The following is a 27,220-nucleotide window of genomic DNA, read 5'->3' as shown; positions in this document are numbered from 1 at the left end:
GTGCGATCGCTTGTGCTAAGCTAAACAAATTTCACACAAAACAAGACTAGGCCTATACCTACTTACCCTGTGCGATGGATCCAGCGATGATGGGCCAGGCTTTTACGTCACTCCTCCGCCCTCCGTTATCCTGGACACGCCTGCGTTTTACTTACCACTCCCCGAAAACGACTCCAAACGGTCCGGATCCGCCCTGCAATGCCCTCTTCCTGTCAATCTTCTTTGTGGTCCGTCCTGCGACCGCTTTCTTCTTAAGCCGCGACGTAACACATGCACACTGCACATTCCGCACCCGTTCGCACCGCAGCAATAAACCGCTGCGTGCGAACGGGTCAGAATGAACCCCTGTATTGGAGATGCCTGCTTACATTCCCTAATTATCACACTAGTGTCCATTTAGACAATTAACCTACCAGTGTGTTTTAGAGTGTGGGAGGAGACCACACCATCCGGAGGAGATCCACGTGAACACGGTGAGAACATACAAACTCCAGCCAGACAGGGCACTGCTCAGGAGCGGGGCATCGTGAGGCACCGATGGCGACCACTGGGCCATTTTTTGTTTATTTAACATGTGGTGTTACTTCATGTCTCCAGTAATAAAAAAATTAAAAAAAACCATCTCTTGAGTCAACCAGTCGCATTACGGTCAGACACGCATGGTTTTTATTGCTTGTCATGTTTGGATTTATTTTACTTACTCATACCAAATATATCTTAAGATTTTGTGTATGCAAATTGATACATATTACTCTGTGACCAAATCCCTATCAGCAACTCGTGAGTCTGCATGGGAAAACGAAGGTGAATAAATGGCTGTTTGTTCAGGGTGTCCGTTTGGGGACCTCTCGGAACTGAAGTTACTGGGAGCTTTGGGTATCTTACCAAGTTAGATCAGATAAGGGTTTTAGAATACAATCTAGATTTTATTTCTGTGTAGAGGTATTAGTATTCAGTACTTTTATTGTATCCCATGGTTTGTTTATCCAATAGCTGATCTCAGCAGTGTATTTATTTATAAGGCACCACAAGGGGATAAAACTACAAATATAGGGCCTAATTAAGACCCGATCGTTGCAGCAACAGCGATCGTAGCCTGAGGCCATTTGGGGAGTGCGCAGGTGCAGCGGGCGTGCACCAGTGAGATGCAAAAGCATTTCACTGCTGCCATCGCGTCTGCCTGATTGACAGGCAGAGGCGGACGCGGGCCAGGAGGGGGAGTGCCAACGGTGTTAAAATGCTGTTGGTGGGACGCGGTCTGGACAACGCAGGCGAGTCCGGACCGTAGCGGTGACGGGCCGCGGCGGCTGCATGGTGACACACGTAGCCGCTGCCACCCGGAACGTGGCGGGTAGCCACCTGGCAGCGCAGATAGTCTGCACAGACGGGGAGCTACTTGGCGGGTGCAAAAGCATCTCCGCAGTGCAATGCTTTCCCACCTGGGGTGGGGGGGGGCAGTGTCTGACATGCGGGGCGGACTAGCCTTGTGCTGGGCGTCCCCCCGCATGTCAGAGAAACTGATCGTATATGTGCTAATTTTAGCACATCTACGATCAGGTCTGAATCGCCCCCATAGATTCAGATTAATACAGACACTGTAGAGATATGTTATGTTATGCTACTAATGGTCTGTTCAGTAGCTGCACAGTGAGAGCTGCCGGGGGCTTACCGTCTACCCCATCTGTGTCACCCCTGTCTGTCACAGTCATCCTGGTGGGAAAGGATGAGGGTGTGAATGAGTGTTACTGGCTTCCAGGGTGTGGAAGGGTCTGATCTGGAATATTGTGGAGGTGGAAATGGCAGGATTGTGGAAGGGATTAGATGTAGCGGGTGAAGCAAAGGGCAGAGTCTGAGTGACACCTAGACATCGGATTTAGGAAATGGAGAAGAATGAGACATTGTCAGAAGTTCTGGAAAGGTCATGGAATCAATTTACTAAGATGGGAGTTCTATTTAAGATGGGATGTTGCCCATAGCAACCAATCAGCTTCTACTTCTCATTTATCTAGCACCTTCTAGAAGATTAAACCAGAAATCTGATTGGTTGCTGTGGGCAACATCCCATCTTAAGTGAAACTCCAATCTTAGTAAATTTACCCCCCATGAGTTCAGTTTTGGAAATACTGTGTTTTAGGAAGCATTGTATCATTTAGGATAAGATGCCTCACAGTCATGAGGTGACATGGGAGTGGAGGGACGACAATCGGGAGGCAACGTAGGAGCCGAAGGGACGATAATCGGGAGGCGATGTGGGAGGGGAGGGATGGCGATCGGAAGGCGACGTGGGAGCGGAGGGATGGCAGTCGGAAGGTGACGTGGGAGCGGAGGGACGGCAGTCGGAAGGCGACGCGGGAGCGGAGGGACGGCAGTCGGAAGGCGACGCGGGAGCGGAGGGACGGCAGTCGGAAGGCGACGCGGGAGCGGACAGAATCCTTGCTCTGAAATGCAGTATTTCCCCATATGTAGTTATCTTCTTATTGGGTCTGTCGCTTCTCAAGGCATACATTCCCATGCACAGCATCTGTGTTTTTTTAGTCCCTTTCCCTTGGGGAGTTTTTTTTTTATTTACTTTTTATAGTAATTTTATGTATATAACTTAGTTTGACTGACTTGTTGCATCCAGGGTTGAGCAGAAGAAGCTATGTTGGGCTCTCATGCTGTAAGTTTATGCTTTGTTCTTTAGTAAAAACATCCAAACTTTATTCTAATTCCTTCTCTCACATGGGGGGTCATTCCGAGTTGATCGCTCACTAGCAACTTTTTGCAGCGCTGCGATCAGATAGTTGCCGCCTATAGGGGAGTGTATTTTAGCTTTGCAAGAGTGCGAATGCTTTTGTAGCTGACGGCACAAAGTTTTTTGCAGTTTCTGAGTAGCTCAGCGATCACTTTAGTCTTTTTGGTCCCGAAATTGAGGTCAGACATCCGCCCTGCAAAGGCTTGGGCACGCCTGCGTATTTCCAAACACTCCCAGAAAACGGACAGTTGACACCCACAAATGCCCTCTTTCTGTCAATCACCTCGGTTGTGCGAATGGATTCTTCGTTAAATCCATCGCCCAGCACCGATCCTCTTTGTACCTGTATGACGCGTCTGCGCATTGCGATGCATGCGCAGTTTTGCAGAGATTTAACCTGATTGCAGCACTGCAAAAAGTTGCTAGCGAGCGATCAACTCGGAATGACCCCATGGTGCTGAGAGATCTGAAGGCAGAACAGTCTTTAGGTCTGGGTACACTATGGGCAATATATCGTCCATCCGATTGCGATATATCACAAATGGATCAGCGGGTGTGTACAACCGATATGTCTGTGAACTGTGTCATTTGCAGACACATTGCTTCGACCCTAACAGCTCCTTCTAGACCCCACATTAAATTACAAGTGCAACAGCTACAAATTCCTGGAAACTGCAATGGAGACACATCAAAACAAAGGAAACACTAACGTGACCCAAACAAAAGCATTCCGCAAGTTGAAGATCAAGATTTCTCTGATAAGCCACAGGGCACTGGGTTGTGAAAATGGGGCAGACTGTCCGCTTTAATACTGAACTCTAAGGGGCCTATTCAGCATCCGGCACGGGTCTGTTTAACAGGATTGCAGTCGTTGACGCATGTTTTTCACATATGTACATGGTTACCGACCTATTCATTAAAGTTGTAACACTGGAGATATCACGGAGGGTCCTCTCCAACGACAGGATAGTGGTTACTTTGTTAGATCAATGACCATACACATTATTGCCCAGCTTTGGAAACTTCATATATTTCCAGGACAGAAGAACCTGGACCGCAGGACAAATGGCCCTACGGTATGGGAAGAAGTGTAAGCTCTTCATGGGCAGAAATACTCTGGCTACATGTAACGGAATAAAACGATGTTTCTGTGTCGGTAGTAGTCGCTTACTGGGCGAGCACGAACGTCTGCTCCAGCCTGTGTTGGCGACGTAACAGAACTGTGTGGTCAAAAAGCTCATATAAGGGATTTTGGTATAAAAACACGAGAACAGATTGACGACATAGACATATCAACAAAAATTATGTTAACATTAACAAATGTTCATAATGTTGACGATGTACAGTTTTTGCATTTTTTAGCCTAACCCCTACATCTAACACTAGAAGTAACACAAACATGTGCTGTTGACCTCTTAATCATGTTGATATTTGTGACTGTAAACATTTTTCTTCTCTACCCACATGCAATCAGTATTGTCGCGTAACCATACCAGAAGACCCATTTTTATTACTTTAGATCTTTTACCATCATCCAAGTATAAGGAAGCATGTACACTGCATCCTCTTAGTGCAGCTGTATCCATGAAAGGCTTCCTATCCCCTTGCAGAACGGCTTTCTTAGGTCCGTTTATGTGAGTGGAGAAGTTTAGGTTTGGAGACACTAAAGAGGGGTACACACAAGACTATACGCTGAATGAGCGATATCGTCAATGTTTCTCCTTGACATCCCGTGCAAACGAGGTAGTGCATACACACTGAACGATATCGCTAACGATATCGTTCAGTGACGTCATCTTAGCTCCGTCCTCTACATGCATCGTCAACGACATAGTCAAAATTGACCTGCGGAAGCGCGCATCGTTAACCATATTGTGCGTACACACTGGACGATATTACAAACAATATCGATCCATAAGGTGTAAATGAGCGATATCGGTTAAAATATTGCCTAGTGTGTACTCTGCTTAAATTCATAGGCATATGCTGCTCTTGGGCGGAGTTTAAGGGGTATATTCAATTAAGGTCGGATCCATTCCGACATGCATTTGTTGGAATGGTTCCGACAACCCCTATTCAAATCTCATCTCAATTCGACTTTTAATAAGTTGAATTGAGATGAGGGTCCCAGAGGAGGAGAGGGGGGGGGGGGGAGGGGAGAGACCAGCGGGGACAGCCACGGGCAGACTGAGGAGAGCAGCGCTGCAGGAGGATGTCACACGGCCGCCATACCTCACGGCAGTGTCCACCCGGCTCCACCAAGCGTGACCTCACTTGCTGGAGCCGGGTGGACGCTGCCATGAGCGGTGCAGCTGTGAGACATTTTGCTGCATTATGCCCGCGGCCCCCCCTCTCCTCCCCTGGGTCCCACATCTCAGTCCGCCATTTTTTTTTATGTCGGACTGAGATGGTCGGAAACTGGGCCGAATCCTGTCACGTACTGTTCGACAAGTTGAATTCCACGACTTGTCGAATAAATACTGCTGGGACTGAATAGGTCGAATCACGATTCGACGTTAGAAAGTCGAAAACTGCCGTCTTTTCGACAGACGCCAGTTTTCCAACCTAATTGAATATACCCCTAAGTCTTCTAGGACTTAATAGGATCTTCTGGGCCGAATGCACTAATGCTTAGCAGCACCGTCCTAAAAGAGGCTGCTTACACACTTGTATCCCCCACATTCCCCCTATTTTTATTTTTTTTTATTTTCCCCTGTTCTTTTATTTTCAATCATATACTTGAAGCAAAGTTGGGCCCATGGGAAAACACTTGATACATCTTAATTTCGTTGTACTGGTGCAATGGTCCTCTGAGTGGGCTGTCCTATCGCAGCAGAGCGAATGGGAGGGGGGGGGGGGGGGGGGGGGGAGTATAGGGGGCGGTCTTGTCCAGTCTCCCTTCGTGTGTCGGAGACAGGATAAACATCGCTGCTTATTATGTAAACTGATTTGTTTGCGTTAATTTATTTTGGCTAGAGGTCATTTTTTTCAGTAGAATTATTTTCTACAAGCCAAATGTTAAAAAAAAAATATATGTATATGTAATTGTGTGTGTAATATATATTTTAATTATTTTTATTTTTTACAGCTTTTTTTCCTTGTTTCTGTAATGCTGCTGGCTGGTCTGCTTGCTAAGGTCACTTGTTAGAGTACAGTTGCCATTAACTGCCTTCTCCTCTCCATAATCCCATTTTTAGATGATAATCTTCTTTCATTACAGTATTTTAGAGAATGGGTTGGATGCAAGGGGATACGATCATACATAATGAAGCACACATCATACATGATGTTACTGATGCCAGGCCATGTCTAGAAAGCACAAATAATATGGAAGCGATAGCAGGGACAGGCCCTGAACTTGCCCAAAGTGTTCATGGAGGGATAACCATAATATCTTACCTGCCATATACATTTCCCCTGTTCTATGCGCTGGCTACGTTTCCAGTCCTATGAATGCGTTCTCCTTTAAAACCTTTTTCTAATGATGTTGTGTTGTCCGTTCTCCATTGTTCTGTTTGTCTCCACACTAAAATTGTTTTCATTTTGTATTTTTAGTGGATGCGGTGGTGCCCGAGAAAGAGAACCATCAGAATAATAACAATGACATGGAAATACAGATTGTGGAGATAGAACAGTCAGAGGAGGTTGCGGTGTTAACAGCAGAAGAAAGAGAAAACAAGGACTACCTGAAAACTTTATTCGAGGTTGTGCTTTTCATGGGCAAGCAGAACATACCGTTAGATGGTCGCAATTGTGAAGTGCCCGATGAGGTTTACGTGCCGGACAACTTTCAGGCTCTTCTTGAGTATCGTATAAATTCGGGGGATGATGTTCTGAGAAGACGATTTGAGATCTTTGCTGTGAACCAGGAATACTGCTCCCGGTCCCAGCAGGCGCAGATGTTGGAGGTGTGCGAGAGTGTCCTAAGAGAGGAGGTGCTGCACGATATACGCAACTCCCAGTTCTTCTCTGTAATTGCTGAGGACGCCGTGGATTTAGCAGGAGAGGAGCACCAGCCTGTTTTTATCAGGCATTTGGATGACGCCAACAACCTCAGAGAAGAGTTCATTGGGTTTCTCCCGTGCGGAGCAGATGCAGAAATCCTGGCTGTGAACTTTCTTGCAACTGTGACAGAGAAATGGCGCTTGAACATGGAATACTGTCGAGGGCAGTCTTTCGTGGCCTCAAGTAGACTCTCTTCCAAGATGAAAATCGTGACCTCGCGTTTGCTCCAAAAATACCCACAAGCAACCTTCACTCTCTGTTCATCCTGTGCCTTGAATATATGGCTAGCAAACTCCACGCCTGTCACAGGCGTTTCCGTAGTATTGGGCATCCTAGAAGATATTTATTTATTTTTTAAAAACTCCCCCAACTTGCAGAAAGAGCTGGAGAGTACGATCGCTAGTCTCTTCCTGGACAACGTGGAGAAGGGCTCTGAGCTTCAGGAAATTGTGCAATTGGAGTGGATAAGAAGACACGACACGTTTGAAATCATTGTAGCTCTGCTTGAGTCGTTTGTCCTCTGCTTCGACAAAGTAGCTTGTGACAACTTGTTTCGATGGAGCACCAGGGTAACCAGTCATGCATTTATACTGTCAAGTGCCTTGACGGATTTTGACTTTGTCGTTACTATCGTAATATTGAAAAATGCCCTTTCGTTTACCCGGGCTTTCGGAAAAAATTTGCAAGGACAGACGTCTGACGTTTTCTCAGCGGCCAACAGCTTGACGGCAGTGTTGCATACTTTGAACGAGGTAATGGAGAACATTGAAGTCTACCACGAGTTCTGGTTTGAGGAAGCTACTAATCTGGCAACCAAGCTAGACATCCCGGTGAAGCTCCCAGGTAGGTTCCGTAGAATGCAGCATGCCAATTTGCAGCCCGACCTCACGGCGGAAAACTTTTATAAAGAGGCGCTTAGCATACCGACCATCCAGCACGTCATTCAAGGGCTGAAGGACATCTTCTCGGAGCAACATCTGAAAGCGCTCAAATGCTTATCCCTTATCCCCTCTGTAATGGGCCAGCTCAAATTCAGCACTAGCGAGGAACACAATACGGATCTGTACAAATGTGACCTCCCCAACCCAGACACGCTCTCTGCAGAGCTGCACTGTTGGCGCGTCAAATGGAAACACAGAGGTAAAGACGTTGAGCTACCATCCAACATCTACGAGTCCCTCCACCTCCCCGATATTAAGTTCTTCCCGAACGTTCACGCCCTACTGAAGATTTTGTGCATTCTACCCGTCATCAGAGTTGAAAGTGAGAAATTTGAAACGGGCAGGAGGCGTTTGAAGCACTACCTGGATAACACGCCGGCAGAACAGCGGTCACGACACCTGGCGTTTTTGAACGTAAACTATGACACAAAACACGACTTGGATTTAATGGTGGACACCTATATGAAAATGCTGTCGAATAATGTTAAACACGAACCCACATCGCCCCATTCAGAAATTGCTGAAAATGCTTGAAAGTGATGCAACCCCTTTTTCCGCCTTTCTTTTATTTTCCGACCGTCATGGACTTAGCTGCTGTGGTTTGTTTTGGTCCTGACGCTTTGCCTTAAGTGACTGTTTTACAACACACAAATACAATTTAATATGCAGCAATGTGGGTTATGGCCGTGTAAAAGCTGTTTGCGACAGTAATTATTATTATTTTTTAAGAGTTTATGGAGTCTACCTGTTATTTGTAATTGGACGTAGGCAATTTCAGGAGAAGGATGTGTTCAATAAATGAAGACCTATAAATATATACACATTGCTATTTAATGGTTTTATGGATAAATATAAATATTTCAAATGTATACCATGAAATGTTGTACAAATTGTTTTGTTTTTTTCTTTTGTTACTAATTGCAACTTGATACGTAGAAATCCTTAGGTCCGCTATGAAATTGATTTAGTATAGTTACTATGAATTTAAGTGTTATTATAAATTGGGTTGCTTCAGTTAAGCTTAATAACAAAAGATGTACAAATTTCCTGTTTGTATTTTTATACTGAAATTTCCATTTTTTTTTTTTTTAAATTGAAGAAAAAAATAAAACTTTACTTGTAGAAAGTAATGTAAGAAAAAAAGTTTTCGTCAGCAATGATTTTGACTGAGTACTTATTTGTGTACTCTGAATTCAACCTGAGGGTTCTACGTGTGAATAAAAATGGTACATCATTCCTTAACCAGCCTAAGGATGCTGCTTATAAATGTAATTCAAACAACTGAAAGTGCTCGTTCTATTTGAGAATGGCTTTAACGAAAAGATTTCTGTGTATTAATTCTTTCAGGTTCCTTTTACCAGCAAATGGAGTGATATTGTATCGCCATCCCAAATTCATACCTCCCAACATATGTCTACTCTGATGCGGGACTTCCTCACGTTGTATAGTATTAAAAATAGGATTTTGGTACCTACCGGTAAATCCTTTTCTCGTAGTCTGTAGAGGATGCTGGGGTCCACATTACCATGGGGTATAGACGGGTCCACCAGGAGCTTTAAGAGTTTGAGAGTGTGGGCTGGCTCCTCCCTCTATGCCCCTCCTACCAGACTCAGTCTAGAAACTGTGCCCGAGGAGGCAGGCATCTTCGAGAGAAGGATTATACACAGATTGTGGTGAGATTCATACCAGCTCACACATACAAGGCATGCCAAGCCAACGAAGCTTGAACACTCAGTAACTGCTGAAACATTACTTACCAAGTAGCAATGCAGTACTCACTAAAACAAAGTTGTACTGAACCAAATAACGTTTGCAGGAAAATGAAGCGCTGTGCGGGCGCCTAGCATCCTCTACGGACTACGAGAAAAGGATTTACTGGTAGATACCAAAATCCTATTTCTCTAACGTCCTAGTGGATGCTGGGGACTCCGTAAGGACCATGGGGAATAGACGGGCTCCGCAGGAGACAGGGCACTTTAAGAAAGAATTAGGAATACTGGTGTGCACTGGCTCCTCCCTCTATGTCCCTCCTCCAGACCTCAGTTTGAATCTGTGCCCGGACGAGCTGGGTGCACCTTAGTGAGCTCTCCTGAGCTTGCTAAATAGAAAGTATTTTGTTAGGATTTTATTATTTTCAGAGAGATCTGCTGGCAACAGACTCTCTGCTACGTGGGACTGAGGGGAGAGAAGCAGCCCTACTAACTGCGGATAGGTCATGCTTCTTAGGCTACTGGACACCATTAGCTCCAGAGGGATCGAACACAGGAATGCACCCTTGGTCGTCCGATCCCAGAGCCGCGCCGCCGTCCCCCTCACAGAGCCAGAAGCCGGCGTGAGAAGCAAGAAGACGTCAAAAGCGGCGGCAGAAGACTCCAGTCTTCATATGAGGTAGCGCACAGCACTGCAGCTGTGCGCCATTGCTCCCACATTAAACCCACACACTCCGGTCACTGTAGGGCGCAGGGGGGGGCGCCCTGGGCAGCAATCAGAGACCTCTTGGCAAAGTGGCATATATACAGTTGGGCACTGTATATGTGCATGAGCCCCCGCCATTATTTTACACAAAATCGCGGGACAGAAGCCCGCCGCTGAGGGGGCGGGGCTTCTTCCTCAGCACTCACCAGCGCCATTTTCTCTCCACAGCTCCGCTGAGAGGAAGCTCCCCAGGCTCTCCCCTGCAGATTCACGGTAGAAAGAGGGTAAAAAGAGAGGGGGGGCACATAAATTTAGCGCAAAATCAGTATATATAGCAGCTACTGGGTAAACACTAAGTTACTGTGTAATTCCTGGGTCATATAGCGCTGGAGTGTGTGCTGGCATACTCTCTGTCTCTCCAAAAGGCCTTGTGGGGGTTCTGTCCTCAAATAGAGCATCCCCTGTGTGTGTGGTGTGTCGGTACGCTTGTGTCGGCATGTTTGACGAGGAAGCGTATGTGGAAGCAGAGCAGGTGCAAATGAATGTGGGATCGCCGCCGACGCCCGATTGGATAGATATGTGGAAGGTTTTAAATGATAATGTTACTTCCTTGCATAAAAGGTTGGATAAAGCTGAAGCCTTGGGACAGTCAGGGTCTCAACCCATGCCTGATCCTACAGCGCAGAGGCCGTCAGGGTCTCAGAAGTGCCCACTATCCCAAATTGTTGACACAGATCTCGACACGGATTCTGACTCCAGTGTCGATGGCGATGATGCAAAGTTGCAGCCTAAAATGGCTAAAGCCATCCGCTACATGATTATAGCAATGAAGGATGTATTGCACATCTCAGAGAAAACCCAGTCCCTGACAAGAGGGTTTATATGTTTGGGGAAAAAAGGCATGAGGTGACCTTTCCCCCTTCACATGAGTTAAATGAGTTATGTGAAAAAGCTTGGGAATCTCCAGATAAATGCAGATTTCCAAACGGTTACTTATGGCGTATCCTTTCCCGCCAGCGGACAGGTTACGCTGGGAATCCTCCCCTAGGGTTGACAAAGCTTTGACACGCTTATCTAAGAAGGTAGCCCTGCCGTCACAGGATATGGCCACCCTAAAGGATCCTGCGGATAGAAAGCAGGAAGGTATCCTGAAGTCCGTTTATACACATTCAGGTACTATACTAAGGCCGGCAATTGCATCGGCCTGGATGTGTAGTGCTGTAGCAGCATGGACAGATACTTTATCTGAGGAACTTGATACCTTGGACAAGGATACTATATTACTGACCCTGGGGCATATAAAAGACGCTGTCCTATATATGAGAGATGCCCAGAGAGACTTTAGCCTACTGGGCTCTAGAATAAATGCAATGTCGATTTCTGCCAGAAGGGTCCTGTGGACTCGGCAATGGACAGGTGATAACGACTCAAAAAGGCACATGGAGGTTTTACCTTATAAGGGTGAGGAATTGTTTGGGGACGGTCTCTCGGACCTAGTTTCCACGGCTACGGCTGGGAAGTCAAATTTTTTGCCATATATCCCCTCACAGCCTAAGAAAGCACCATATTACCAAATGCAGTCCTTTCGATCACAGAGGCAAGAAAGTCCGAGGTGCGTCCTTTCTTGCCAGAGGCAGGGGTAGAGGAAAGAAGCTGCACAATACAGCTAGTTCCCAGGAACAAAAGTCCTCCCCGGCTTCCACTAAATCCACCGCATGACGCTGGGGCTCCACAGGTGGAGCCAGGATCGGTGGGGCCACGTCTCCGAAATTTCAGCCACCAGTGGGTTCGCTCACGGGTGGATCCCTGGGCTATACAGATTGTGTCTCAGGGATACAAGCTGGAATTCAAAGTGATGCCCCCTCACCGTTACCTCAAATCGGCCCTGCCAGCTTCCCCCATAGAGAGGGAAATAGTGTTAGCGGCAATTCACAAATTATATCTCCAGCAGGTGGTGGTGAAGGTTCCCCTCCTTCAACAGGGAAGGGGTTACTATTCCACAATGTTTGTGGTACCGAAACCGGACGGTTCGGTCAGACCCATATTGAATTTAAAATCCCTGAACATTTACCTGAAAAGGTTCAAGTTCAAGATGGAATCTGATAAAGCTAATTATTTACCTTTTAACATAAGCTATATACTTATTATAGACAATGTACGCAATAGGCGCACAAGGTGCCGTAATGGTACGCACTTAGCGTAGCAGACGCTAGACCGTGGTCGAGACGCACGAGCGGCACGTTCGCTCACGGCTTACGCTTAGTATCGAGCACGCTATAGGCGGCCCGAGTACCGTAATGCTACGCTATTGACGTAGCGGACGCTGTACCGCGAGAGTGGGATACGAGCGGCGCTGATGCTCACTGAATTACACACAGAAAACCTTATTAACAACACACTGAATGGGTATGCTTATGCTGTAAGCCTTAGTACTGTAATATTACCACAATGTAACGCTGATTAACCTGGATGATATGAAAGCTGTTTGAGCGATTGAGACGCTCAGAAACCCTATATAATAACTAGTAAAACACACACTACTTGCTAAGGTTTCAACACCTTTATAGACGATATTTTGTAAGTAAAGGGAAAAGAAAAACAGTTTACAGCTCATACACTACAGTCCTAACATTAATATCTAAACAGAATAACTAAACAAAAATATACACAATAGCGAACGATCGTAAACACAAATACATAGAATAAGAATGAATGGCTTACATTAAACGGGTAACAAAGTGGCCACAGAGAAACATACCATACGGGGGAACACTCGCTAGCGCAACCGGATCCAGTCCTCCAATTATCAGAGATAAATGTTGATGAGAGAGAGTACTGGCCGGTCAGGGGACAGTGGCCTTTATATACACAACATACAGTACACTACAAAGGGCCCTACAATCTCATTGTTCATTGGACACAGGAATGGCCCTCTGCATTATAACAAAAGGTCATAGTGGATTCGAACAGGTGGACTGTGACTATTTCAAACTGCTCAGATGGGAGGTATCCTCAGGATTCCCGTTGCATGGATAATGAACTGCAAATACAGTAAATGTCCATAAACTACTCATAGACATAACTATACGCAGGAGCTATTAATCTCTTCCTAACCAACACCGGATTGTTTCTAATAAAATACTCTTCAGTTAGGTACTAGACACCACTGTTCAACCTTTGTCAGACCCTTCGTATCATGCAAAGAGGAATTCCCAAGTCCCTGAACCATTTACACTAAACATACTTGCAGTCATTATTAACGGGAATATTATCTACAAAACACACTATAAAGGTTAAATATGTTGCGATCGAGTCGCTCGCTAGTCGCTCACAAACACCGCCGCAAATACACATCTCCGTGCGCAGGCGACGTCGGAGCGTCCCTTACGCAACCTGAGGGGATGCGTACACACGGGGGAGTCGGTGCACGAGCAGCGGGCACGTGCATTGGGGTTAGTACAAGGCAATAGTGAATAACGATATTTTTCGACTTTGACAAATCGCTCAGAGCGGTCATTGCAAGCCTGGAAGAGGGGGATTTTATGGTGTCTCTGGACATAAAGGATGCTTACCTGCATGTCCCCATTTGTCCACCTCATCAGGAGTACCTCAGATTTGTGGTACAGGACTGTCATTACCAATTCCAGACATTGCCGTTTGGTCTGTCCACGGCACCGAGAATATTTACCAAGGTAATGGCGGAAATGATGGTGCTTCTGCGAAAGCAAGGAGTCACAATTATCCCATACTTGGACGATCTCCTCATAAAGGCAAGGTCCAGAGAGCAGTTGCTGATCAGCGTAGCACACTCTCGGGAAGTGTTGCAACAGCACGGCTGGATTCTGAATATTCCAAAGTCGCAGCTGATTCCTACGACGCGTCTGCCCTTCCTGGGCATGATTCTGGACACAGACCAGAAGAGGGGTTTTCTCCCGACGGAGAAGGCTCAGGAGCTCGTGACTCTGGTCAGAGACCTCTTAAAACCAAAGCAGGTGTCGGTGCATCACTGCACGCGAGTCCTGGGAAAGATGGTGGCGTCATACGAAGCCATTCCCTTCGGCAGGTTCCATGCGAGGACCTTTCAGTGGGATCTGTTGGACAAGTGGTCCGGATCGCATCTTCAGATGCAGCGGCTGATCACCCTATCCCCCAGGGCCAGGGTGTCTCTTCTGTGGTGGCTGCAGAGTGCTCACCTTCTCGAGGGTCACAGGTTCGGCATTCAGGACTGGGTCCTGGTGACCACGGATGCAAGCCTCCGAGGGTGGGGGGCAGTCACACAGGGAAGAAATTTCCAGGGTCTGTGGTCAAGTCAGGAGACTTGTCTGCACATCAACAACCTGGAACTAAGGGCCATATACAACGCCCTAAGTCAAGCGAAGCCTCTGCTTCGAAACCAACCGGTGCTGATTCAGTCGGACAACATCACCGCAGTGGCTCATGTAAACCGCCAAGGCGGCACAAGGAGCAGGGTGGCGATGGCGGAAGCCACCAGAATTCTTCGCTGGGCGGAGAATCACGTAAAAGCACTGTCAGCAGTGTTCATTCCGGGAGTGGACAACTGGGAAGCAGACTTCCTCAGCAGGCACGACCTCCACCCCGGGAGAGTGGGGACTTCATCAAGAAGTCTTCACACAGATTACAAGTCGTTGGGAACTGCCACAGGTGGACATGATGGCATCCCGCCTCAACAAGAAGCTACAAATGTATTGCGCCAGGTCAAGAGACCCTCAGGCGATAGCTGTGGACGCACTAGTGACACCGTGGGTGTTTCAGTCTGTTTATGTGTTTCCTCCTCTTCCTCTTATACCCAAGGTGCTGAGAATCGTAAGAAAAAGAGGAGTAGGAACAATACTCATTGTTCCGGATTGGCCAAGAAGGACTTGGTATCCGGAACTGCAAGGAATGCTCACAGAGGACCCATGGCCTCTGCCTCTCAGACAGGATCTGTTGCAACAGGGGCCCTGTCTGTTCCAAGACTTACCGTGGCTGCATTTGACGGCATGGCGGTTGAACGCCGGATCCTAGCAGAAAAAGGCATTCCGGATGAGGTTATTCCTACACTAATAAAGGCTAGGAAGGACGTGACGGCTAAACATTATCACCGTATATGGCGAAAATATGTTGCTTGGTGTGAGGCCAGGAATGCCCCTACAGAGTAATTCCAGCTGGGCCGTTTCCTTCACTTCCTACAGTCGGGAGTGACTTTGGGCTTAAAATTGGGTTCCATTAAGGTCCAGATTTCAGCCCTATCCATTTTCTTTCAAAAGGAACTGGCTTCTCTTCCTGAAGTTCAGACGTTTGTAAAGGGAGTGCTGCATATTCAGCCCCCTTTTGTGCCACCAGTGGCACCTTGGGATCTTAACGTGGTGTTGAGTTTCCTGAAATCACACTGGTTTGAGCCACTTAAGACCGTGGAGTTAAAATATCTCACGTGGAAGGTGGTCATGCTATTGGCCTTAGCTTCGGCTAGGCGTGTATCAGAATTGGCGGCTTTGTCACATAAAAGCCCCTATCTGGTTTTCCATATGGACAGGGCAGAATTACGGACTCGTCCGCAATTTCTGCCAAAAGTGGTCTCATCTTTTCATTTGAACCAACCTATTGTGGTGCCTGCGGCTACTCGTGACTTAGAGGATGCCAAGTTACTAGATGTGGTCAGGGCTTTGAAGGTTTATGTAGCCAGAACGGCTGGAGTCAGGAAAACTGACTCGCTGTTTATCCTGTATGCATCCAACAAGCTGGGTGCTCCTGCTTCAAAGCAAACTATTGCTCGCTGGATCTGTAACACGATTCAGCAGGCTCATTCTGTGGCTGGATTGCCGCCTCCAAAATCAGTAAAAGCCCATTCCACAAGGAAGGTGGGCTCTTCTTGGGCGGCTGCCCGAGGGGTCTCGGCATTACAGCTTTGCCGAGCAGCTACTTGGTCGGGTTCAAACACTTTTGCAAAGTTCTACAAGTTTGATACCCTGGCTGAGGAGGACCTTGTGTTTGCTCATTCGGTGCTGCAGAGTCATCCGCACTCTCCCGCCTGTTTGGGAGCTTTGGTATAATCCCCATGGTCCTTACGGAGTCCCCAGCATCCACTAGGACGTTAGAGAAAATAAAATTTTACTTACCGGTAAATCTATTTCTCGTAGTCCGTAGTGGATGCTGGGCGCCCGTCCCAAGTGCGGACTTCTTCTGCAATGCTTGTATATAGTTATTGCTTAAATAAGGGTTATGTTATGGTTGCATCAGGTTATCTGATGCTCTGTTGTTCATACTGTTAACTGGGTAAGTTATCACAAGTTATACGGTGTGATTGGTGTGGCTGGTATGAGTCTTACCCTGGATTCCAAAATCCTTTCCTTGTACTGTCAGCTCTTCCGGGCACAGTTTCCTTAACTGAGGTCTGGAGGAGGGACATAGAGGGAGGAGCCAGTGCACACCAGTATTCCTAATTCTTTCTTAAAGTGCCCTGTCTCCTGCGGAGCCCGTCTATTCCCCATGGTCCTTACGGAGTCCCCAGCATCCACTACGGACTACGAGAAATAGATTTACCGGTAAGTAAAATCTTATTTTTCTCTTACATCCTTGAGGATGCTGGGGTCCACATTAGTACCATGGGGATGTACCAAAGCTCCCAGAACGGGAGGGAGAGCGCGGAGGCTCCTGCAGAACTGATTGACTGAACTTCAGATCATCAGAGGCCAAAGTATCGAACTTGTAAAACTTTGCAAACGTGTTCGACCCAGACCAAGTTGCAGCTCGGCAAAGTTGCACTGCCGAGACACCCCGGGCAGCGGCCCAGGAAGACCCCACCTTACGAGTAGAGTGGGCCTTAACAGATTTTGGACACGGCAGTCCTGCCTTAGAATAAGCGTGCTGGATAGTGAACCTAATCCAGCGAGAAATAGTCTGCTTAGAAGCAGGACACCCAATTTTCTTGGGATCATATATCTTCAGAGCCCTTACAACATACAAGGACTTTGATGTAATTGAGGAGTCAGTAGCCACTGGCACCACAATAAGTTGGTTGATATGAAATGCCGACATAACCTTCGGAAAAAACTGCTGACGTGTCCTGAGCTCAGCTCTATCTTCGTTGAAGATCAAGTAAGGGCTTTTACAGGATAAAGCCCCCAATTCGGACACGCGTCTAGCAGAAGCTAAGGCCAACAACGTGACCGCCTTCCATGTAAGAAATTTGACCTCAACCTCCTGTAGAGGCTCAAACCAATCCGACTGGAGGAACTGCAACACCACGTTAAGGTCCCAATGCGCCGTAGGAGGTCTAAAGGGAGGTTGGATGTGCAGAACTCCCTTTTCAAAAAGGTTTGAACCTCAGGGAAGGCAGCCAATTGTTTCTGAAAGAAAATGGATAGGGCCAAAATCTGGACCTTCACAGATCCTAACCTCCAGCCCATATCCACTCCTGCTTGCAGGAAGAGGAGAAAACGTCAGAGTTGAAACTCTACCGTAGGAAACTTCTTGGACTCGCACCAAGAGACATATTTCTTCCAAATACGATGGTATAGACGTTACCCCTTTCCTAGCCTGAATCAGGGTAGGAATGACCACCTTCGGAATACCCTTCCGAGCAAGTATCAGGCGCTCAACTTCCATGCCATCAAATGTAGCTGCGGTAAGTCTTGATAGGCGAACGGCCCCTGCTGCAGCAGGTCCTCCCGAAGAGGAAGAGGCCTCAGTTCTTCTCGCAGTAGATACAGAAGGTCCGTGTACCAAGCCCTTCTTGGCCAGTCTGGGGTGATGAGGATCGCTTGAACTCTTGTTCTCCTTATTAGCTTTAGGATTCTTGGGATGAGTGGGAGTGGTGGAAACACGTACACTGACTGGAACACCCACGGAGACACCAGGGCATCCACTGCCTGTGGGTCTCTCGACCTGGAACAATAATGCCGAAGCTTCTTGTTGAGACGAGAGGCCATCATGTCTATATGGGGTAAACCCCAAAGGTCTGTTATTTCCTTGAAAACCTCCGGATGGAGACCCCACTCCCCTGGATGGAGATTGTGTCTACTGAGGAAGTCTGCTTCCCAGTTGTCTACTCCCGGAATGAAGATGGCTGACCGCGCCAACGCGTGCTTTTCTGTCCAGAGGAGTATTCTTGTGACCTCTGACATTGCTGCTCTGCTCTTTGTTCCGCCTTTTCGGTTTATGTAAGCCACTGTTGTCACGTTGTCCGACTGCACTTGAATGGCCGGATTTCTTAGAAGGGGGGCCGTCTGAAGAAGACCGTTGTAGACGGCTCTCAGTTCTAGTATGTTGATGGGCAGGTCGGCTTCCAGGCTTGACCACCTTCCTTGGAAGGTTACTTCTTGAGTGACTACTCCCCAGCCCCAAAGACTCGCATCCGTGGTTAGAAGGACCCAGTCCTGAATCCCGAACCTGCGGCCCTCCAGAAGGGGAGGCAATTGGAGCCACCAGAGGAGTGAGATCCTGGCCTTTGGCGACAGATGAATTATCTGGTGCATGTGGAGATGAGATCCCGACCATTTGTCCAGGAGATCCAGTTGGAAGGTCCGAGCGTGGAACCTCCCGTACTGGAGAGCCTCGTAAGAGGCCACCATCTTTCCCAATGGCTTCAGGACATCCTGGACCATAACTTATATCACCAACGCCTTTTCCTGTGGAAGAAACACCTTTTGCACTTCTGTATCCAGGATCATTCCCAGAAAGGACAACCTCTGGGTTGGTTCCAAATGTGACTTTGGAAGGTTCAGAATCCAACCATGACTCCTGGGGAGGCGTGTTGTGAGAACAATGGATTGCAGCAGCTTCTCTTTGAACGATGCTTTTATCAGCAGATCGTCCAGATATGGAAGGATGTTCACACCCTGTTTGCGGAGGTGAACCATAATTTCCGCCATCACCTTGGTAAACACCCTTGGTGCTGTAGAGAGGCCGAATGGAATGGCCTGGAACTGGAAATGACAGTCCAGCTGATGCGGCAGCCAGATCGGAATGTGGAGGTACGCATCCTTGATATCCAGTGATACCAGGAATTCCCCCTCTTCCAGACTTGATATCACCTCCCTGAGAGACTCCATCTTGAACTTGAACTCCTTTAGAAAGGGGTTCACTGATTTCAGGTTCAGCATGGGCTTGACCGAACCATCCGATTTCGGTACCACGAAAAGGTTCGAAAAGTAACCTTTGTTCTGCATGTGAGGTGGTACTGGCACAATGACCTGTGCCTCCACCAGTTTCTGGACAGCGTGCTGTAGTACAGTGCTGTCTGCCAACAGAGTTGGTAAACCTGATTTGAAAAAACGATGAGGAGGGAGACTTTGAAATTCCAGCCTGTATCCCTGGGATAACAATATCTATCACCCAGGGATCCAGGCCGGACAATACCCAGACATGACTAAAGTGTCTGAGTCTGGCTCCCACTGGCCCCATCTCCAGGCCGCGTGTTCCCCTGTCATGTGGAGGACTTTGGTGTACCTGAAGGCTTTTGATCCTGGAAAGCTGCAGGTTTCTTGGACTTAACTCAACCTCCCCTAAAGAAGGTATTGGACGCTCTGGCCTTTCTAGGCCTCTTAGGCCGAAAGGACTGCGTGGCAGATGAAGAGAAGGATTTCTTCGGAGCAATGGCAGCTGAGGGAAGAAACTGAGACTTATCCGCTGTAGCCGTGGATATCCACGCATCTAGAGCTTCCCCAAAGAGCCTGACCTGTATAGGGCCTCCACACTTTTTTTTTCCTGGATTCCGCGTCGGCCGACCACTGACGCAGCCACAGTCCCCGACGAGCTGAAACAGCCATGGAACCCAGGTCGTTCATGGAGTCTACCATAAAACCTGCTGAATCATGTTTCGTAAATATAAAGCAACGTCATCCCTATCCATCGTATCCAAAACCTCAAGTAAGGTAGCCGACCACTTTACTATTGCCTTTGCAATCCATGCAGTAGCAATAGAACGTAATATGGCCCCTGAAGCAGTGTACATTGATTTAAGCATGTTATCAATTTTTCTATCAGCTGGCTCCTTTAAGGCGGTAGATCCTGGAACAGGCAAAACCACCTTCTTTGAGAGTCTGGACACAGATGCGTCAACAATCGGCGGGTTTTCCCATTTTTTCCTATCCTCAGGGAAAGGAAACGCCACCTGGACCCTTTTAGGCACATGGAATTTTTTCTCAGGGTTTACACATACGTTTTCAAATATAGCATTCAATTCCTTTGGAGCAGGGAAGGTTAGCGAGTTTTTTTTTTATTTTCAGTGGGAAAAAAAGCCTCCTCAACCTGCTCAGGTGTGGTATCATTAACATTCAACACATCCCTGATAGCCTCTATCAACAACTGCACCCCCTTTGCAAGAGATGCGGTCCCCTGCAACACATCCCCATCACCGTATGTGGTGTCAGAATCAGTATCCATGTTGTCTTTTGTGACTTGCACAAGCGCACGTTTGTGGGGGTATATAGCGGGGCGTCCTGAGGTACCAGAAACCAGCCATACTGCCATAGAGTTCTGTAATACCTTGGTTGCAGATTCATTACTTGCAACCATGTCAGAAATCTGAGAAATCCAAGATTTGATACTGGAATACCACTCCGGTTCCCTTGCTGGTATCTGTGCTAAACCTGTGCTATCCTGATTACATGGAATTGGATCATCCTGGGAGGATAAATCCTCTGCAGCATATAACAGTGTCCCTGGACATAGCTAAAGGAGACCACCAAACACCACACACACACACACACACACACACACACACACACACACACACACACTCTTTGCCCCCCCAAGAATGGCAAGAGAAACACAGAGATTGGAGCCAAACCACACACAGCGCTTTTAGCAAAGGGAGACCCCTTACCAGCGCTGACTGTGCACCTTAATAGGACACACAGTCTTATTACAGCCTCCCCTCCCTTCTACAACCCCCTGGTACCATGTACAGATTGCTGGAGTTGCTGTGGAGGGACCTGTTCTTCCTCTCAGTGCTGTGCAGGCAGGAAAATGGCGCTGGAAAAAAAGAATAATCACCGTAGAGCATTCAGATCCGTAGCAAGATATAAGAAAATTGAACCAATATAAGATACGACACAGATAGCGAGCCTTGGTTTTAAAATTCACTTTATTAAGTACTTCATTCACTGTATGTAGTTAGTGTATCATTCTATATTATTTGTTGTACTGTATTGTCTAATTTCGTGTTTGGACAATCTTAATGGATTTATTAAAAGTTACATTTTAAATTTTCTCATGTGCGCCAACAAAGAGACAATCTTTCCTCTCCTCTTCTTTTGTCCCTTCACATTACAATGTCCAGGGACTGTGTTTCCTGCACGGCTGAGTGTCTTTCCTCCCCTGGAGACTCACTACCCTGTACCCAGGATAGTGCTCATTCTCAGGCTAGTGGGGCAGAACCCCTATGGTTAGCTTCCATTAAAGGGATGATATTGAATATTTCAACTAAATTATCCAATAATTAGAAAGAGACACAAATTTTAAGACAGTCTATGGATGACCTGATAAATAGAGATTCAGTTCCCATACCGGTGTCTCAAACCCCTGCCATTTGCCCACAAAAGTGTTCTCTGGCACAGCTCATGCAGGATGACACTGATGATGATACATCAGATCCAGAGGAGGGTGAGGTGGAGGCAAGTGGGGGGGATGCTGTCTTATCACAGGGCATACAGGCCCTGATAGAGGCTATCAGAAATGTCCTGCACATTCCTGACAAGACGGCAGACGTAGAAGAGGAATCCTTTTTTAATGTAAAAAAGAAATCCTCTGCTTCTTTTCCTGCATCAAAGGAATTGAATGCCCTGTTTGAAGAAACTTGGGCTAACCCTGACAAGAAATTTCAGATCCCTAAGACTGATTGCATCCTTTCCCTTTCCCCTGGAAGATAGAAAGAAATGGGAAAACCCGCCGATTTTCGACGCAGCGATAGCTAGGTTATCTTGTCTTACCGTGCCTGGGGCAGCATTCTTAAAGGACACAGCTGACTGCAAGATTGAGAACACACTCAAATCGCTATACATGTCGGCGGGGGTGGCTTGCACATAGGTCACTAGAGCCATGGCAAAATGGTCGAGTAACCTAATTGACGGATTGGATACCTTACCCAGGAGGGAGATAGTTTTACTCCTGCAGCATATCCAAGATTCTGCTAATTTTATGGTGGAGGCCTTAAAAGAAATTGGTTTGCTCAACGCACGCACCACTGCCATGGCAGTATCAGCACGCAGGGGATTGTGGCTACACCAGTGGAATGCGGATGCGGACCCCAGGAAAAGAGTGGAAAATCTACCTTTCACAGGGGAGGTCCTGTTCGGTATCAACTGGATAAGTAGATATCTAAGGCTACGGCGGATAAGTCTACGTACCTTCCTTCCGCAGCATCCCCAGCTAGGAAAACCTACACTGCTCCAAATCTGCAGTCCTTTCGGACAGCAAAATTCAAAGGCAAATCCAAGGGTTCCTCTTCTGCCTTCAAAGGTAATAGAGGTAAAACCAAGAAACCAGCAGCTGCAGGTTCTCAGGAACAGACCTCTGGGCTGCTTCCTCAAAGCCTTCAGCATGATGGTGGACTGCACTGCCTGGAAGACAGGCAGGTGGGAGCACGATTACATTATTTCAGTCACGTTTGGGCAACGTCTTGCCAGGATCCCTGGGTCACAGACTGTATCGCACAGGGATACAGACTGGAGCTTCAGGAACTTCCACCTCACAGATTCTTCAAATCAGGCTTACCAGCTTCTCCTGAAGCAAGTATGATTTTACAGGTGCCAATTCAAAAACTGGTACTGACTCAGGTCATTGTCCCAGTTCCACTTCAACTACACAACAAGGGTTATTACTCCAACCTGTTTGTGGTACCGTCACCAGACTGTTCGGTGCGGCCCATTCTCAACCTCAAATCTCTGAACCCATATTTGAGGGTGTTCAAATTCAAGATGGAGTCTCTGAGAGCGGTGATCTCAGGTTTGGAGGTAGGGGAATTCCTGGCGTCTCTGGACATCAAGGATGCGTACCTTCACATTCCGATTTGGCCGCCTCATCAGGCGTATCTAAGGTTTGCACTGCAGGACTGTCACTACCAGTAGATCCGCGTACCAGGCCCTTTTCGGCCAATCTGGAGCAATGAGAATTGCTTGAACCTTTTCCCTTTTTATTATTTTGAGAATTCTTGGCATCAGTGGAAGAGGTGGGAACACGTAAACCATCTGGTAGACCCAAGGGGGATGTACCAAACTTTTCAAACCGGGTGTGAGAGTGCTGAGGTTCCTGCAGAACTGATTGACCAAACTGAAGGTCATCAGAGGCCAAAGTATCGAACTTGAAGAACTTTGCAAACGTGTTCGAACCTGACCAAGTAGCTGCTCGGCAGAGCTGTAAAGCCGAGACACCCCGGGCAGCCGCCCAGGAAGAACCCACCGACCTAGTAGAGTGGGCCTGTACTTTAGGAACCGGCAATCCTGACGATGAATAAGCCAGCTGGATAGTAAGCCTGATCCAGTGAGCAATTGTCTGCTTTGAAGCAGGACACCCAATTTTCAATAGGGGCTTTTGTGAGACAACGCCCCTAGTTTGGACGCACGCTTTGTGGAAGCCAAGGCCAACAGTGTAACAGTTTTCCACGTAAGAAACTTAACGTCAACCTCCTGTAAAGGTTCAAACCAGTCCCTGCCCTGTTACTTTGTTACGTAATGTTGCTGTTCCTGTTCTATTTGTTAAGCATGGCTTTTCTCTTGTTTGTGTTTGCTGGTTCGAAGCTCACCACTGTTCTGTTACATCCTTCCTCAGGATATGTCCGTGTCCTCGGGCACAGTTTCTAGACTGAGTCTGGTAGGAGGTGCATAGAGGGAGGAGCCAATGCACACTATTGATTTCTTAAAGTGCCCAAGGCTCCCAGTGGACCCGTCTATACCCCATGGTACTAATGTGGACCCCAGTATCCTCTACGGACTACGCGAAAAGGATTTACCGGTAGGTAATTAAAATCCTATTTTAAATCCATCTCCTGGAGACTGTCAGAGCATAAAACTCTTTATAACTGATAGCGCTATATGTAATAGGGTACAAGTTCTGTGAAGCAGCACAATTTCGGCTGTATGTTGGAAGCAGCAGGAGTTTAATAGTCACCTCTTTGTCTCCTAACGTATTGCCACTTTAAATCTACCGCTGACATCACGCTGCTTCATAGCACGCGCAACCAGTCACAGACCCTGCAGTCTCTTGGTAGATGGGTACAAAGAAAATGATTTTTAAACACATTTCTGTAAGTGCTGGGGGTGTTTAGTATACAGTAGTTGTCAGATTTGTGAGTTTAGAAGGACCATAAAACTAAAATACAAGACGGGAGAACTAGTTACAGCCTCCAGGCACTTATGGGACACTGCAGTCAGCGGCTCGGCCATCTTTTGCAGAAAAGGGCAGATATAAATGACTTGCCCTTGTAAATCCCATGCCTCTCTCTCTCTATATCATTACAGGAATAGTCTCCACACCGATGCGCATGTTTGTACATTATCTTCTGCAAATGAACTGTCACAAGTCTCGGATGGTTAAAGGAAGCTTGGCATTGGCAAAGACGCAACAGAGGCGTGGAGCCTGAGCCGGTTGTATTCCCCAGTGACCTCCGCAAGCTGCACCCGACACGCAGGTTACCTTGTACAGGTGCTGGCGTGCTCAGGATTGAAGCTGGAAGACGTACTGTACGTAGTTGACATGCCAGGTCAGAACCAACCGGAAGGCAGCAAAATACCAAGGAGACAAAACGTCTGATCAGCTCCATAAGGGATATTGGGGACAGAATTAGTACCATGGGTATCGACGGGTCCAAAAGAGCCAGTGCACTTTAAATTTCTTCAACTGGTTGTGCTGGCTCCTCTATGCCTCCTCCTACAGGTCAGTTTAGAAAAAAGTGCCCTCAGGAGAGGATGCGCACACTGCAAGCTCCAGAGTTTCTGCAGCGGGGTACACTGGTATTCCACAGGGAATAACATCGGGGTGTAGAGTTGGATCTTGATCCGAGGCACCAACAGGCTAAAGCTTTGACTGCTCCCAGGATGCACTGCACCGCCTCCTCTATATCCCCGCTCCAGGCACTGGAGCTCAGTTTGTAAGTTGGTGCCTGCAGTGCAGGAAGGTAACAGGGAGGGCTGTGCTAGGCAGCCCTGAAAAGAGCTTTTCTGACAAGAAAGAAGACTTCAAGGGCCGCAGCACAGGCACTTGGTGCTATATGTCATGCTGACATATTGTGCTGTGGTTCCCTCACCTCCACCAGCGGCGCTGTATACTCCCGCGCCCTGGTTACCGGGTACTTACAGCGGAGGCGCTCCGGTCTCATCAGGCACACATACCGCCGCTGCTCTCCTGGATCGCGTGGCCGCACTATAGGAAGGAGGTAAGAGGGTCCCCCAGGTGGGACCCACCGAAATCGCGATCTGGTCTCCAGAGACGGACAGCGCCGCTGGCGTGGACACTGTGGCCATGCAGGGGACCCCACTATGTCCACCAGGGCAAGGAGCACAGGTCGGATTTACTAAAATCCGTTTAGTATAGGCTCCATAGTACCCGGTGGTGAAGTCCAGCAGAGGGGATAAGGTGCTGACCTGTAGCCCCAGCCCCAGGCACCATCTACAGCAGATGTTTCTGCCCTGGAGCTGCATCTCTCTCTCTCCCTCACTCCCTGTCAGCGTTTGGGCGCCATTACACAGAGCTGCGCTGATTCTGGGACTGCTGGGCACTGTCTCCTCTGTAAAGCCGCCTGCCTCATCAGCGCTGTGCATTTACAGGACACTTAAGTATTGTACATGTCGTTTAGACAGAGTTAAGAACAAGTGCATAACTACAGGAATATTTAGTACAAGTATTCTGTGATATACATCCAGTATTTACTGTGCATTGTTATATCTGCATACATACATAGCTTTAAGTAGTATTGCTAGTCCAGTGCAGTTTTATTGTTGTTTGTAATAATTTCTGCATTGTAAATGTGACTGTGTGTGCCTATAGCTGCTGTGTGGTTTCTATTCCATGTATCTCACACATATTGCTATCCCAATATTCTGTACCCTGAGGGGGGCTAAGTGCGTCAGGGTCCTATATATATATATATATATATATATATATATATATATATATATATATATATATAATTAATGTTTTTACACAGGATGGAATGTTTGGTATTTTTCTCTGTGTATTTGTCACCTTATACCACTTAAATCCTCTGTTCGTGATCTGCATTGCAATCACACTCCACAGGGGGCTTTTGTCTGGTACTGTCTGGCTATATTGTACTGTTACGCCCTAGGGCTACATTCGCCAATAATGTCTGCGTCACAGGGTGGGAGATCAGTGGCTGATCCTGCATCATGCAGTGCTGACACCGCAGATTTATCTGAGGAAAATATTCCAGCTGAAGGTCCAGGTATTGGGAGTTCTGTACTCCTCTGTAAGCCTGCAGCACTGGTGGCACACCAAAACCCACCTTTGGCTGCTTTTTCTAATTTACTGACTACGCTAGTAACGAGACTTGCGCCCCCTGCAGGACCTCCTGTACCTGTACAGTCACATATTGTCCCTGTTGTAAATCCACCATGGGTGGATACTTAGACTCAGTTACAGCAGTTAAATCAGACTTTGGTCAAACAAAAGTCTGACTCTCGTCAGCGGGACATTTCTTCTTTACAATCCACGCATATTTCAGCTACTTCTTCCGATGAAGATGGCGTGTACACTGACCCATCAGACACTGATGCAGATGCTTCTGATGGGGAATCTACAACACAGGTGGATGTTCCTAACCTCTTGGAGGCTATCAAACTGATTCTTCAGATTGATGATGAACCTGAACTTCCAGATACGTCTAAGAAACCTGATAATTTCAAACGTCAGAAGGTTACTAAATTAGTTTTGCCACATTCTGACCATTTAGTCGACATACGTCAGGAATCCTGGGAGTCTCGAGGAAAGAAATTCTCCCTGTCTAAAAAGATGTTCGCTCGTTAACCCCTCGCTGCAGAGTTAAGTAAAAATTGGGAAACACTGCCGCTGGTGGACTCGCATGTCGCACGTCTGGTGGTGTCTTCTACTCTGCCTCTCACTACCGTCACCTCTCTGAAGGAAACGACGGGTAAGTGTGTGGAGGGTTGCT

General features: G+C 47.3%; 1 protein-coding gene across 3 annotated transcripts in view; it reads left to right on the top strand.

Annotated features, from left to right (window-relative positions):
* Positions 1-8,922, top strand: part of THAP12 (THAP domain containing 12) — a 78,722-nt gene extending 69,800 nt beyond the window's left edge. For all 3 annotated transcript variants that reach the window (XM_063951246.1, XM_063951248.1, XM_063951247.1), the window contains one exon: positions 6,290-8,922. In XM_063951246.1, coding sequence (XP_063807316.1) covers positions 6,290-8,214 — 1,925 coding nt within the window. In that variant the 3' untranslated portion in view covers positions 8,215-8,922. The remainder of the gene's footprint in view (positions 1-6,289) is intronic.
* Positions 8,923-27,220: the final 18,298 nt, after the last annotated feature.

Source organism: Pseudophryne corroboree, chromosome 2 (assembly GCF_028390025.1).
Source record: "Pseudophryne corroboree isolate aPseCor3 chromosome 2, aPseCor3.hap2, whole genome shotgun sequence".
NCBI lineage: Eukaryota > Metazoa > Chordata > Amphibia > Anura > Myobatrachidae > Pseudophryne > Pseudophryne corroboree.
The sequence above is the reverse complement of the archived record's forward strand: the minus strand, read 5'-3'. Positions and strand labels throughout refer to the sequence as shown.